Source organism: Homarus americanus, unplaced genomic scaffold, assembly GCF_018991925.1.
Source record: "Homarus americanus isolate GMGI-L3 unplaced genomic scaffold, GMGI_Hamer_2.0 scaffold30535, whole genome shotgun sequence".
NCBI lineage: Eukaryota > Metazoa > Arthropoda > Malacostraca > Decapoda > Nephropidae > Homarus > Homarus americanus.
Window position 1 is genome coordinate 10,922,473 of NW_024732440.1, and position 16,154 is coordinate 10,938,626.

General features: G+C 42.1%; 1 protein-coding gene across 2 annotated transcripts in view; it reads right to left on the reverse strand.

Moving 5' to 3' along the window:
* Positions 1-10,004, reverse strand: part of LOC121868820 (multifunctional procollagen lysine hydroxylase and glycosyltransferase LH3-like) — a 37,097-nt gene extending 27,093 nt beyond the window's left edge. For both annotated transcript variants that reach the window (XM_042369781.1, XM_042369780.1), the window contains exon 1: positions 9,687-10,004. In XM_042369781.1, coding sequence (XP_042225715.1) covers positions 9,687-9,756 — 70 coding nt within the window. In that variant the 5' untranslated portion in view covers positions 9,757-10,004. The remainder of the gene's footprint in view (positions 1-9,686) is intronic.
* Positions 10,005-16,154: the final 6,150 nt, after the last annotated feature.

Consider the following 16,154-nt stretch of genomic DNA (forward strand, 5'->3'; position numbering starts at 1 on the left):
GATAGAGTCCCTCATGAGAGATTGATAAGGAAGGTAGAAGCACATGGAATAGGTGGATCATTATTAAAATGGATTAGGTCATGGTTAACTGGTAGGAAACAAAGAGTCAGCATAAATGGATAAGTCAGACTGGGGTGGGGTGTCAAAAGCGGAGTTCCCCAGGGATCTGTATTAGGCCCTCTGCTGTTTGTTATATTCATTAATGATCTTGATTTAGGTATAACTAGTAGGATTAGTAAATTTGCAGATGATACCAAAATGGGGAGAGTGATAAATTCAGACAGTGACTTTGAACACCTTCAAAGAGATCTAGATACCTTACATGAGTGGTCAGTAGACTGGCAAATGAATTTTAATACTGATAAATGCAAGGTACTACAGATAGGGAAGACGAATACAAACGTTAAGTATAAACTAGGTAACACGGAAATAGAAAACTCAGATTGTGAAAAAGATCTAGGTGTATTTGTTAGCAACGACTTGAAACCTAGTAAACAATGTATTAGCGTTCGCAACAAGGCAAACAGGATTCTTGGGTTCATATCTAGGAGTGTGAGTAACAGAACTGCTGAGGTTATCTTGAAACTTTACCTAGCATTAGTGAGGCCACACATGGATTATGCCGTTCAATTCTGGTGTCCTTATTATAGGATGGACATAGATTCTTTGAAGAGAGTACAAAGAAGAATGACAAAAATGATCCATAATATTAGAAACCTTCCATATGAAGAAAGACTGAAAAGCTTAGGCTTGCATTCATTAGAGAGGCGTAGAGTTAGGGGAGATATGATAGAGGTGTTCAAGTGGGTAAGTGGGATTAACAAGGGTAAAATGGAAGATGTTCTGAAGCTCAGTAATAACGAAATAACTAGAACAAATGGCTTTAAATTAGATAAATTCCGATTCAGAAAGGATATAGGCAAGCACTGGTTTGGTAATAGAGTTGTGGATATGTGGAATAGGCTACCGAGTGCTATAGTAGGATCGGGGACGCTAGGGAGCTTCAAGACGAAGTTGGATAGGCACATGGAAGTGCTGGGATGGGTGTGAAAGGGACCTGCCCTGTATGGGCCAGTCGGCCTCCTGCAGTATCCCACTTTCTTATGTTCTTATGGATAAACAGGCGTAGAACCGTCGTCCATGATACTTTTTATGTAAACTGAATTAATATGAACTGCTCATCTCGCAATTTTGACTTGGGTTAAGCCAGAGATGATTAAAAATTGATTGTTACTCTAAAACTGTTCTCTCCATTTCTTCATTTCATTTCATTTCAATATAATATACAAAGGCGGACCCAAGGGGGGAGGGGGGGGTCCTGGGGGTCTAGACCCCCCTTTTCACCAGAAAATTCCAATACTTTTTCGTTAATGCAGTATTGTACTCAGGCATTTTTGCATAGTAAGAAGTATTTACTATTGACTTAAGAATATCTCCTAATATCAAGTGCATATGGCCTCAAAATGCCCAAGATATTGAGTAGGCTCACTGCGCTCGCCATGTTCCCCCACCCACAATTTCTTGGATCCCCTTTTTTGATATTCCTGGATCCGCCCCTGATATAAAGAGCTATTAAGGGAAACCAAAATAAAGACAGGTCTACAAAATTTAACAACAGATTCACATAATGGCATAGTAACAGTAGTGGATCCAGGGGGGGCACACCCCTTATAATGGTAAATTTTGCACCCTATCCCCTGCGCACCCCCTACAATGGTAAATTTCACACCCTACCCCCCTGTGCACCCCTTTCAATGGTAAATTTTGCACTCTACCCCCTTGCACACCAATTACAATGGTAAATTTCACACCCTACCCCCCTGCGCAGCCCTTACAACGGTAAATTTCACACCCTACCCCCCTGCGCACCCCTTACAATGATAAATTTTGCAGCGCACAATGGTAAATTTTCACCCCTACCTTACAATGGCAAATTGCACTCTACCACCCTGCAGTGTGCACCCTAATGATACATTTTGCATGTAACAGCACAATTTGTATTATATAAATATTTACCCAAATGTATATTACCCATATATTCACCAAGTCATTCATCCATAGTATGAATCAATTGGTGAGTTGACATTTCCTCTGGGAGCAGGCGAGATAAGCTTGGTTGCACAGTTCAACAACAACAACCTGGCGCGTATCCTGTAAGGCCCGCCTGACAACTCCCTCTCCTTGGTGAGAGAGAGACTATCATATCACCTGTTACCCAGTGAACATCTCACTTAAGTGCTCTCTTATATAAGTGTACTAAGACATTTCCCTGAAGCAGAAGGTAAAATATACTCTCAACTGAACTCAGTACCTGTGAAACTATACTTTTCTACAATAAAGCAAAACCAACAAAGTGTTTACTTCCGCCCTGCCACTTATCAAATCAAGAACTAAGATATATATATATATATATATATATATATATATATATATATATATATATATATATATATATATATATATATATATATTGTGTGACCGACACATGCACCCTATCCCCTGGGCACCCCTTACAATGGTACATTTTGCACCCTATCCCCTGGGCACCCCTTACAATGGTACATTTTGCACCCTATCCCCTGGACACCCCTTACAATGGTACATTTCGCACCCTATCCCCTGGGCACCCCTTACAATGGTAAATTTCACACCCTATCCCCTGGCGCACCCTTTACAATGGTAAATTTCGCACCCTAGAACAGCTTTACAGACGCACGATATATGCAGAAAATATTATGTAAATTGCAGGGTTTAATATTAAGATAACATAAGAACGTAAGAACATAAGAATGGAGGAAACTGCAGTGGGCCTATTGGCCCATACTGGGCAGTCCCGTTTACACCCAACCCCTATTGCTCATATAAGCATCCAACCTATGTTTGAAGCTATTCAGCGTATTCGAGTTAATGATGATATTTGGTAACTTGTTCCATTCATCCACTACTCTGTTTCCAAACCAGTGTTTACCTATTTCACGCGTAAATCTAAATTTGTCTAATTTAAAACCATTGTTACGAGTTCGCTCCTGGTTGGATAGTTTGAGTACCTTTGTAATGTCCCCTTTGCTCAGCCCTGACTTCCACTTATACACCTCTATCAGGTCGCCCCTCGCTCTACGTCTCTCGAGGGAGTGCAAATTAAGATGCTTTAACCTGTCTCTATACTCAAGGTTCCTAATGCCAGGGATTAGCCATGTCATTCTCCTCTGAATTCTTTCCAAGGATTCTATATCCATTCTGTAATACGGTGACCAGAACTGAATTGCGTAATCCATGTGTGGTCTCACAAGAGCAAGATACAGTTTTAGGATGACCTCGCTAGTCTTGTAACTAACACTCCTTTGTTTGAACCCAAGTACTTTATTAGCCTTGTTACGAGCAAGAACATAGTGTTTACTTGGCTTAAGGTTCCTACTTATCATTACTCCTAAATCTCTCTCGCAGTCGGATTTTTCTATGGGAAGATAGATGCATTTATAGACTATTATTTATACACATCACATGTGTATTATGCACGATTATATCTAATACGCAGGTAATGTATATTTATCGCATTTATGTTATTGTTACATAAAATAGTTGCACTGATATACTCATTCTTTTAGAAGTAAATAATACATAGTCTTATTTTACTAAGGAGTACAGTCATGCAATAATGTGCATTTGAAAAATAACTACCGTATATATGGGGGTCTGAATAAATGGTGTGCAGCAACATTTGTTATAGAAAAAGGAAGATATGAATTTGTAGGCACAGAGACTTTGTCAAGATCAATTGGGCTGAATTAACGTAAAGAAGTGTGTGTGTGTGTGTGTGTGTGTGTGTGTGTGTGTGTGTGTATGTGTGTGTGTGTGTGTGTGTGTGTGTGTGTGTGTGTGTGTGTGTGTGCGTGTGTGTGTGTGTGTGTGTGTGTGTGAGTGAGACCATCTCTAAACACAACTATCTCCCTCCCTGTTCCTACCGTTCTTGGCACGAGGTCGTTGCGGGCCCTGCCACATAGTCACCACCACCTCCTGCCCACCTGGACCCCAGCTGTCCTTCACCAGCACCACCACTCTTGCTCACTTGTACCCTCACCATCACCACCACCTCCTGCCCAGTCGGGCCCTCGCCAATCCTCGCCGCCACCTCCATCTCCTGCACAGGTACACCAAGTTGGTTCTATGGAAACAATCACTCTCCGTCTGGATCGCCACTCCAAGCAAATCGACCTTCTCTCTGCCCAACTCACCCAGTTTGTGGAGACAATTGTGACTGTACAGAGGCAACAGCAACTCATTCTGGGCACCCTGACTTAGCAGGGGCACATTTTGCAAGCCTTGGTGACCCGCCTCCTTCCTTCTCCCGAAATGGAGGATCCATCCCTTGCTCTCCCACTCCACCCTCTCCAATATCCTCAACAGAATTTGGTACCTCTTCCGGAGCCCTGTCTATCCCCACCAACTCTTCATCTCACACCGGAGGCCGCTCCCTCCTCTTCTTACAATGGAACATCCAGGGACTTTGACCTCGCCGGACAGACCTCGCCCAGATTGTGCTCTCCCATCAAGTAGATGTCGCTCTACTTCAGGAAACCATCACAGACAATGTTACTCCACTCCGCCTCTCTGACTATACTGTTTACACCCTGCCTCGGTACCGTGGACAGGCTCGTGGCCTCCTCACCCTTGTGCGTAAAACCATTCCATCTGTTCTTCTGCCTTCACCTGACTCACATGGACCCCCGTCTGAATTACTTTCTGTCTAACCTTACTCTTGGTGACCGGACCCTTCGTGTAGTCAGTGTTCATTTCAAGAGTGATTCTCTGGACCCCAGGTTCTTCACGACCTCCATGATGGGGTTCCCACTCTTGTTCTTGGCGACTTTAATGCCTGCCATCCCACTCTTACTCCGGATCATCCCACGCCATGTACTCTTAACGGATCACATCTCTCACAGTTTCTTAATGGGGATGATGATGTTTGCTTTCTTTGTCCTGACGATCCTACTCGCCTCCCCTATAGTTACCTTGATGTTGGCTTACTATTGAATGGTCATACCTCCTTTCATCCTACCGTCTGCACCGAGCCTGCTCTGTATAGTGACCATCTTGCCGTTACTACCGATCTCAGGCTCTCCTTCTCTGCCCCGACATCAGCTCCTTATCGATCCCCTCGCCCTCGTCTCACACGACATGCTGTTCCTTCCTTTATTCAATACCTTTCTACCTGGGTGGAATCCTATGTTGTCCCCCAGTCCCTTGACTCTTATGGCGCTGATTTTGTTGATGCCGTGTATGACTCTGTCAATCGCACTGCCCCTCCACGTATCCCTGGCATGAGACATCTCTGGCAGGTAACCCGTGATCTCCACTCTCCAGAGGATTGGGAAGACTTAAAAAACTGGTGCTCCTTTGCAACTCAGGAGCGCGTCGGATTCGTGAGGCGGACTGGCTATCCTTCACGGGGTCTCCATCGTTCCAGTCGTCACCCTCTTATGTCTGGAATCGGATTAATGCTATACGGGGTACTCGACGGAGGCCCCCTCCCTACTCTGACCCTGCTTCCCTTGCCTGTTCTTTAATGGAGGACTGGGCACGAGCTTCCTACCCTGAGGCACTTCTAGACCTGATGCAGGAGGCAGTGCAGGCTCGTACCGATGCGTCTGAGCCTGTTGTTCGTGCTGCTCTTACCTCCCCTGCCCTCACTGATCATCCCATTACACAGTTCGAGCTTGACAGTGCTCGTCGCTCTGGAAAAGACACATCTCTTGGGATGATCAGATAACCTACTCCATCCTCAACGCCTGTACTAATATTCCTTACGGCCACCTGCTCACTCTCTACAATATGTCTTATGAACATGGGGTTCTCCCATCTAACTGGAAAAATGCCACCATTATCCCCATCCTTAAGTAGGGAGATCCTGGGAAATATCGACCCATTAGTCTCTTGTGTTTGCAAGATGATGGAAACGATACTCCATCGTCGCCTTCTTCACACCATAGGCGGCTTCCACAACTCCCTCAACGTCACAACACAGCACACTCCATTGCTTCCTTTTATTACAATCAGACTGCCCCCGTCTCTGCCTTCTTTGATATCAAGGGAACCTTTGATACGGCTCAGCCTGCCCTCATTTTAGCTGAACTTGTGCAGTTAGGGGTTAAAGGGAGACTTCTTCGATGGATCGCCTCTTACCTCAATGGACGTCAGGCCCGGGTTCGCGTTGAAGACTCGATATCTCCTGTTCAAGAAATGAACCTCGGCACCCCTCAAAGTGGAGTCCTGAGTCTCACCTTGTTTAACACTAATGCACTCCATTGCACCTCTGGTCTCCAGAGTACTGTATGATTCACTTGGTTTCTGTCTTTCAACTGCTAAAACAAAAGCCATGTGGCACTGTCGTGTTATATCTTCCCCCCTTCTCTTATCAGGAACGCCCTTGGACTGGGTTAATGAGACAAAATACCTGGGTGTCTATGTAACTCGCACACGTCAGATCCCTGAAGTCCGCTACCTTCGAGACATATGCTTTCGGGGTCTTGCTCCCCTCTCTCCCATGTGCAGGGGTTCCCTTGGTGCCACCATCCCTGTACTTCTCACCATGTACAAGTCCTTTGTCCGCTCCTGTGTCGACTACGACGCCCCTGCCCTCGTCAACATTAGTCGGACTGCTGTCAACCGTCTCGAAGTTATCCAGAGGAAAGCTGCTCGTATCATCCTTGGGGCTCCTCAGTGGACACGCTCTACTTTTCTATATACCGAACTTGGTCTTTCCCCCTTACAGGGTCGTGTCCAGGAGTTTTACCTAAAAACTACCGTTTCCATTCTACAGGATCTTCGGGGCAACTATGTCCAAGCCAACTTGACTTCTGCTGTCCGAGGCCGACCTCCATCTAGAAGACAGTGGCAAGGATCACTCATCCGAGCCCTTTAGGAATACGACCTCCTGCCTGATATTGTTGTCACCCCCACTGTTGGTTCGTCTACTTCCCCCTGGCCTGGGCTGGTGTCTACATCTGCCGTCCTGATGCATCTGAGCCCATCAAACTCTCTCACGGAGTTTCTGATGGGGCATCCTCCACTCAGGCTGAGCTGATCGCCCTCCTTGCTGCCCTTCTTGCTGAGGAAGAAGCCGGTGGCTTCTGCCCCTTGCTTGTTTGCTGTGATTCCAGGTCTGCTCTCGATGGGATTGCATTTGGATCAGGGGAGAATAAGGACCTCATCCTCCGAATACGAGGGTTAACATCCACACTTCAGGATGCAGGCAGTCCTGTGACATTCCTATGGATACCCACTCATGTCGGTATCTTGGGGAATGAGGCAAACAGAGAGAAGCTCGGGAAGCAGCCATCCCCCTGGACTCCCCGCCCACCTGGTACGATGTCCTCCGTAAACTTCCTGACCTCTCGTATATCTATGGGAAAGGGTCGCGGAAAAGGGACGTGATTGCTGCCCGTATCATCATTGGGTATGACTTTGCTTGGGAGATTGGTATCCCCGCATCCCCTGAGCAACGCTTTTGTGCATTATGCAGAAGACCCGACAGCCGCACCCTTATCCATTACCTCCTAAAACGTCCCCACACACAACGCTTCCGTGACGCCTGCTGGACCACCACTCCACGACCCCCTGACGGAGACACGATGATTCTCCCCATACTGGTCAGATATTATGTAAATAATATTGATAATGTGTTAAAGGAATATCCTTCCTTCCTTAGGCTTTAGTAAGCCCCTTTACTTTTTTACTTTTATCCTCTTCGCCACTGGTCGGCTCGCTAGCCGCCCGGGCGATCGGTCACGTCTTTGTCACGCACTGTTGGCAAATACTGGGCATGCACCGGCTCCTGAATGTACCTGAACCCGCTCCAGTGTTGGTCAAGTCTTTTCTTGAAAGAACTCACCCTCGGTGCCGTCACAACACTCTCTGGTAGATTGTTCCAAGAGTTTACAACCCTCACTCCGAAAAAGTTTGCCCTCACAGTTTTCTGGACTTGCGGCTTCTTCAATCTTGAGCTGTGACCCCTTGTGGGGCGAGCATCCGCCAGCTCCAAGTAAGGACACTCGACTGAGTAGTGCCCCCTGAGATGCTTATACACCTCAACTAGGTCCCCCCTTGCCCGTCTGTAGTATAAGCTAGGCAAGTTCGGGCACTCCAATCTCTCAGGGTAGCTGAGGTGCCGAAGTGCAGGCACCAGGCTGGTGGCCCTCCTTTGAACATTTTCAACCAACTGACAGTCCCTAGCATATCTCGGGGACCAGACAGGGTGACAGTACTCCAGATGGGGAAGCACTTCACTCCTGAAGATCGTTCCGAGGGACGAACCGTCTAGATATCTGAACGACCTTTTTATAAGACCCAATAATTTATTTGCCTGGTTTACCTTCTTCTCGCAATGGCCCGAGAACTTCAGCTCATTGTCAACATACACACCTAGGTCCTTCTCACATTCAGTCTTAACTAATGCAGTTTCTTCATCCCGTTGGGACATATGATACGCCCCCTTACCGTTGGTACGCCCCTGGTGCATCCTCTTACACTTCGTGACATTGAATCTCAGCAGCCATTTCTTCGACCATTCCTGGAGCCCACAGAGGTCCTTCTGCAGCTCTTCACAGAGCTGTTTATACTTGTGACATGTGCCAAATGCTTCTGGTGTTATTGTACAGGGGTACCTAGTGACAGCACTAGGATCCCGCTTCCTCTATCAAGGAATAAACAATTGAAATTGAAATTGAAGTGATGATATTTGGTAACTTGTTCCATTCATCCACTACTCTATTTCCAAGCCAATATTTACCTATTTCGTGCCTAAATCTAAATTTGTCTAATTTAAAACCATATTTGTCTAATTTAAAACATACAAAAAGGCCACAAATTAATTATCTTAAAAGAATGTTGTATCCACCAAATATAATGCTCTCTCACTATAACATTATTCTTTCAGCCATATTAAACATACAGTACATACTACACCTTAGATAACACCAAAATTACCCATGATTGCTCAGATAACCAAGCTTGTCCCATCCTATCTACCTCAAAGCCTAACCAGAGAGAGAAAAACAAAACAAAATGTTCCAGCACTTCTTTTTACTTCACAACTGCTTCATACGGTCTCTCATAAATTTACTAAAAAACAAAGATAAATTCCGTAAAGTTTACAAAATGAAACATAAATACTAATATATATATATATATATATATATATATATATATATATATATATATATATATATATATATATATATATATATATATATATATATATATATATATCTTGATAAATCACACGGGAAAGGGGAAACAACGGAGCACCTGTGTGATTTTATCAAGATTTATCTTATCCACGTTTCTCATTGGATCATATGAAATATATATATATATATATATATATATATATATATATATATATATATATATATATATATATATATATATATATATACCATAATGAAGATATTTTCACAGGTCTTTAATATAAGTTTGGAATTCAATTTATAGAAAACGGGACGCAGTAAACACTAAATACAATGTGTAACTGAAACAAATATAGAGGGGAACGGGGAGATGACAGTAACACCAGATGCTTCTGGTATTATTGTACAGGGTTACCTAATGACAGCACTAGGATCCCGGTTCCTCTATTGAGGAATACGAGTTAAACTGTTGAAATTGAACACAACTATTTCATCACTTACCTGTCTGTTTATGACCAATAACCACCGCCACACACAGCATCAACCACAGCACCATTAATCTCGTCTCCATGGTTAAGTTTTCACGTGTCCAACTACACCACAGTTGCACAATGTCAAGAGCGCCAACACCCACACCGTAACGCAGCACCAATAGCACACCACAACACACACACGTGTACACACCTTTACGCAAAGCCAACACAGAAACTGTAACACAAAACCAACACGCTCACAGTAACAACGCCACACCATACCACAACACTGCGCCAACAGACACACAACACTGCCAGGCGTGTTTACAAAATCAACTGACTTTGAGTGGTGATGTGTCAAGTGAATTTTATATCCAAACTTCCTCGTGATTTTTAACGTTAAGGAAAACAATGCTTTTATTTCCTCGATCTCGGAGTCTGTTTGACTATTATATTTAGTCGTTTTTGATGTGTTTTCATAGGAACATTAAATTAATATACGGAATAGTGCACACTGCAGCGATCACTTCAATATTCCCGGTATTTACTGTTTGTTGGTTAGTGACGTCAAGGGGAAGATTCTTACAGGTTCATGAACTAACGACTCGCTATTTTGGACATTATTTCCTTGTTTCCCATTCTCGTTAATTACTTGCTAGTTGTGAATTCAAAGATTGCTGTTGTTATATATTGTTTTCGGTGTTTTAACTGTTAAGTGGCGAAGTGGATAAAATAAAATGCCAATACCTCTTAATATGGAGAAAAGTACATACAGTAAATAAGCCGAGTTGACTTACTTATTAAGGGCCATGTTACAGTAAGTGCGGAATTACACATTATTAAATACATTTGAAACAAATGTGCGATTTAATACATAACAAACCTACACACACCTAATTAAATAATTCTTAACCTAACTTAAACCTAATCTCCTTATGTTAGAATATTTGTCGTGTTTACATAGTTTATCTTCGTGATATATAATATAGCTTATCTTCGTGATATATAATATAGCTTATCTTTGCGATATGTAATATACACTGCACCTGTAGCTGACCTTTGTGATATGTAAGATAGCTTATCTTCGTGATATATAATATAGCTTATATTCGTGATTTGTAATATAGCTTATCTTCGTGATATGTAATATAGCTTATATTCGTGATTTGTAATATAGCTTACCTTTGTGATATGTAATATAGCTTATATTCGTGATTTGTAATATAGCTTACCTTTGTGATATGCAATATAGCTTATCTTCGTGATATATAATATAGCTTATCTTTGTGATGTATAATATAGCTTATCTTCGGATATACAATAAAGCTTATATTCGTGTTAAATAATATAGCTTATCTTCGTAATATGTAATATAGCTTACCTTTGTGATATGTAATATAGCTTATCTTCGTAATATATAATATAGCCTATATTCGTGATATATAATATAGCTTATCTTCGTGATATGTAAGATAGCTTATCTTCGTGATATATAATATAGCTTATATTCGTGATATACTGTATAATACAGCTTATCTTCGTGATATGTAAGATAGCTTATCTTCGTGATATGTAAGATAGCTTACCTTCGTGATATATAATATAGCTTATATTCGTGATTTGTAATATAGCTTATCTTCGCGATATGTAATATAGCTTACCTTTGTGGTATGTAATATAGCTTATCTTCGTGATATATAATATAGCTTACCTTTGTGATGTATAATATAGCTTATCTTCGGATATACAATAAAGCTTATATTCGTGTTAAACAATATAGCTTATCTTCGTGATATGTAATATAGCTTACCTTTGTGATATGTAATATAGGTTATCTTCATGATATATAATATAGCTTATCTTTGTGATGTATAATATAGCTTATCTTCGGATATACAATAAAGCTTATATTCGTGTTAAATAATATAACTTATCTTCGTGATATGTAAGATAGCTTATCTTCGTGATATACAATAAAGCTTATGTTCGTGATATATAATATAGCTTATCTTCCGATATACAATAAAGCTTATATTCGTGTTAAATAATATAACTTATCTTTGTGATATACAATAAAGCTTATCTTCGTGGCTGATATATAATATAGCCTACACTAATTGTTAGTTCGCACATATCTTGCAGAGGAAACATTGCACAAATGAATTTAATGGTTAAATACCAAATTGCTGATGAATTTCTAAAATTAAATAAAGCTGGTGGGCTAAGATAGAGTGCGCTGAATAAAACAATTAATTATTCTTATGCTTAAAATACCGCCAATAAAAGTAATTGTGCTTGAAGACGTCATCTCCGCCATGAAGGAAATCCTGACCACAAACTCACCGCCACCTCAACCTCGTCCACCCTAAGGGTCTCCGGGCCTATCACCGCCTGGTACACCCACATCAAAGTGCATGAAAAAAAGAAAAAAGTTTTGCTTAATAATGATGAAATCAAAAACTATCATACAAGTTCACATATCGGCTCACTATTTACATGCACATAGTGAAAATAGATCTCGATACCGTATCATATATCCATAAGAAAGACGAAAGAAAAATGTTGGACATAATGTAGTAATTTGATCCCAAGGTTAATTAAGCTAGACGTTTTCAGAGAATTCCTTTGTTTTAGTGACTTGTACTATTAATTAGGACTCTATTGTTCTGAGAAAATATGTGTGTGTGAGAGAGAGAGAGAGAGAGAGAGAGAGAGAGAGAGGAGTAAATGGTACGACACACATCAGAGCCATATTTGTATGGCAACCGTGTCATTATAATTATTGTTATAACCATTTCTCATTTGTTATCAAATGCAAAAGACAAAAACAAAAATTATATTTGATTCTTCAATGATAAGTTCATTTATCATTTCATCATGTTATCTTTCGTTGTAATGACCAAGGTCGTACATATTAGTTAACGCAAAATCAAAAGATTCATATGACGCTCACTAGCCCATAAAACGGATCACCTGAAGAATTGTCACCCCAGAGTTTGGCAGGGTGACAATTCTTCAGGTGGGATATCTTGGGGGTGACGATTCTTCAGGTGGCAACACCTGGGGTGACAATTCTTCAGGTGGGGTCAGGTTCCTGATTTGTTAAGTTAGGTTGGGTTGTTTTAAGGTTGTGTGACTTTCCTATATGACGGGTGGAACCCTTCCCTAATTTTTTTTGGGGGGGAATGAAGAATTTTTTCCTTTTTCTTTTAGATTTGGAAGCATTTTTTTTGGAGAGTGCGAGTCATGTTTTTTTAATCTTAGATATTTTTTTTAATTTATTGTATTTTGGAACACGGTGTATATTATTCTTTTTTTCTTTAAACTTTTCACAATAAAGATGCATAACGCAAAGGAATATATTTATGTTCTCCTAATTATACAAATTATATTCACTGTGGGATGGGGTGACGATTCTTCAGGTGGAGCAGGCTGGGGTGACAATTCTTCAGGTGGGATATCCTGGGGCGACGATTCTTCAGGTGATCCCATAAAACATGAAGTTGTACCTTTTTAATTGAGTCATCCAGCTAAGGCGTCCGTTTTCTTATCACTTCACGCAGCCAGAGTCCTCCGTTTTCTTATAATCCAGGAGTGCGCCCGAAACTCCATTATTCCTTAGTATCTCAGGGCACGACATAAAATTTGAAATTGCACCTGTAGTTGTAAAGTAAAATTAGATATGTCTGATTACAGATGAAACATTCAAAATCTATTGTGAGTGATGTTGAAAGCTTCAACTGTATTTACTGTTAGCGAAAATAGTCAAATAAGTGAGTGTTGAGTCTGCCAGTAAGAATGGCATATCCTACAACAGTTGGTTGATCACTTGCCGTCCGCTTACCAGCCAACCACCGGCGAGTTCCGAATGTGATAGGCCTCACTTTCGGACTGGGCGGTGATTGGCCCGTTACCGCCTTCGTCTCAGCCAATCAGCAGCGCCGCTTACGGGAATCATTGCCTCCCTCCACCTCGACCACAGAGTGCGAGGGGCCACCTGGTCGCACGAGGCAAGCAAGGTCATCAGGCACCTGCAAGCAGAAACACTCGTCAAGAACAACCAAGATATACGAGACAAGGATTATTTAGTTCCTCCACCATGGAGCCCTCCACCAGCCACATTCAAAATCACCGAACTAGGTGATAGCAAAGCCAACCTCCAGAAGGAGGACGTCAAAAGAATAACTCAGGAAGCCATAGCCACCGAGACACCGGCTGATGCAGCATTATACTTCACAACGTCATAGATCCGGAGCGGCCTTCTACACCCAAGGTCAGACCCTCCTATGGAGACTTTCTAATGACTGCTCCACCCTACAAACAGAGTTAGTAGCAATCTCAAAGGCCCTACAACACGCTGCAACAGAACACAACAAGTCCATCATAATTCACACGGACTCGAAAACGGCCATGCAGGCGCTGCAACACAGTCAACCAAGAGACAACGTCCACATCATAACCTCGATCCTCGCACAGCTACAGGACTTCCAAAGACAAAATCGCCCAGTCGTCTTACACTATATTCCCAGTCATATAGGGATCGGGAGAAATGACATGGCAGACGAAACAGCCAAGGCAGCCACACTTCCTAGAAGCGTACACATTCAAGTTCCAGCAAGCGTGCAACAGATTTTTGTTAAACCACCGATGTATGTAATAAGTCATTTATGTCCAATGTATATTTTCAGCCTTCGGGCTGCAGAATTTTTTTTTCAATAAACCGTTAATTATTATTATTATTATTATTATTAGATCAAGAACCACCTCAGAAAGAATACCAAGCTCCACATCCAAAAGAGCTTCCTTGACACATTCAACGCTGGTTCCCAATTAGCCAAATGGTACCTAGTGGCTACAAAAGGGGAACCACCATTCGCGGACAAGAAAACACCAAGACAAACCCAAGTTAGCCTTCATCGACTACGACTAGGGTACAAGTGCTCCTGGCAGATGATTGGAAATGTCGTCAGGGAATGCACCTACTGCCAGGAGCCAGCGGCCAGCCCACTGGAACACTGGAAATAATACTGTATAACTAAGAAAATTAAAGAAGGTTATATAAGAAAGAAATAACATATCAAATATAAAATAGAAAAATGAAATACACAGATATAGATAAAAGTAATAGGAGTAAAATAAATTGGAAATGCATAAAATATCCCCATTACATCGTTACTATTTTTATGACCTTTATTGTCTAGCGTAGTGTTAGCACAGGAGGAAACCGGAGGTCTTTTCACGCCAGTCCGGGGCCGAGGATTGAATCTAGGACACAATGATGTACTCTACTGTACCACCAGCACTCCTAAAAAGGAGGTAGGAACTTTTCACGATTTTGTGCGTCTTTGGCAATATATATGTTGTTGAACACGTTGACATAAATCACGGTGAACGAATTGATTTAAATCACGGTGAATTTTCGTTATCATGGCTCAGCGATATTCTTTGATATAAAATTATTTCAGTAACCTAGAATGTTGAGAGGATAAGAGGGGCAGGGAAGAGCGTATTGATTTTAATATGACGAGAATTTTACATTTCTTTCATACTAAGAAAATTCTTTAGCCTTGTGCATCACAGAGAAGCAGTGTTCCAAGAGTGTGCGTGGTAGGGGGGGGGGGAGGAGGATGGTATAACAATGCTAATAAAACAGCACCACGAACTTCACCTATATAACATTTGTTTTTCACAGGACGTTCATCATCCTAACTTGATATAAACTAACCTGTGGGCCACACAATAACAGGTAGTGGGCCACGCAATAACAGTTACTGGGTCACACAATAACAGGTAGTGGGCCACGCAATAACAGGTAGTGGGCCACGCAATAACAGGTAGTGGGCCACGCAATAACAGGTAGTGGGCCACGCAATAACAGGTAGGGCCACACAAGAGCTGGTAATGGGCCACACAACCAGTAGTGGAAGGCAAAGTAGTAAGAGGCATTCACTTTACCTCCCTGGAGAAATTCCTCTGAGAGTGTCTCCAGGCAGCTGTCTCACACACACACACACACACACACACACACACACAATATTTGCGTTGAGGGAGGTGGGTGGTATTTTACAAGGTGTGAGGAAGATGGGTGGTATATATTAAAAGTTGGAAACGATATGTCCTTGTTCATGGAGGACGACACAACCAGAGGAGGGGAGGCAGCTGTGTGCTGAGATACGTGAAGAATACTAAAGTAACTTGCCACTGTGGCGCTACACCCAACTCTTACTGGGTAGGATAAGAGCCAAGTTAATCTGTCAGGGGGAGACTCCTGATACTTCCCAGTAAGAGTTAAACCCTAACCTTACCTTACCTTACCTTACCTTACCTTACCTTACCTCACCTTACCTTACCTTACCTTACTGGAAAAAAATATGTATTTTAGTGAGGATGAGAGCCAGGTGAGGTAGGATGAGAGCCAGGTTAGGTAGGATGAGAGCCAGGTGAGGTAGGATGAGAGCCAGGTTAGGTAGGATGAGAGCCAGGTGAGGTAGGATGA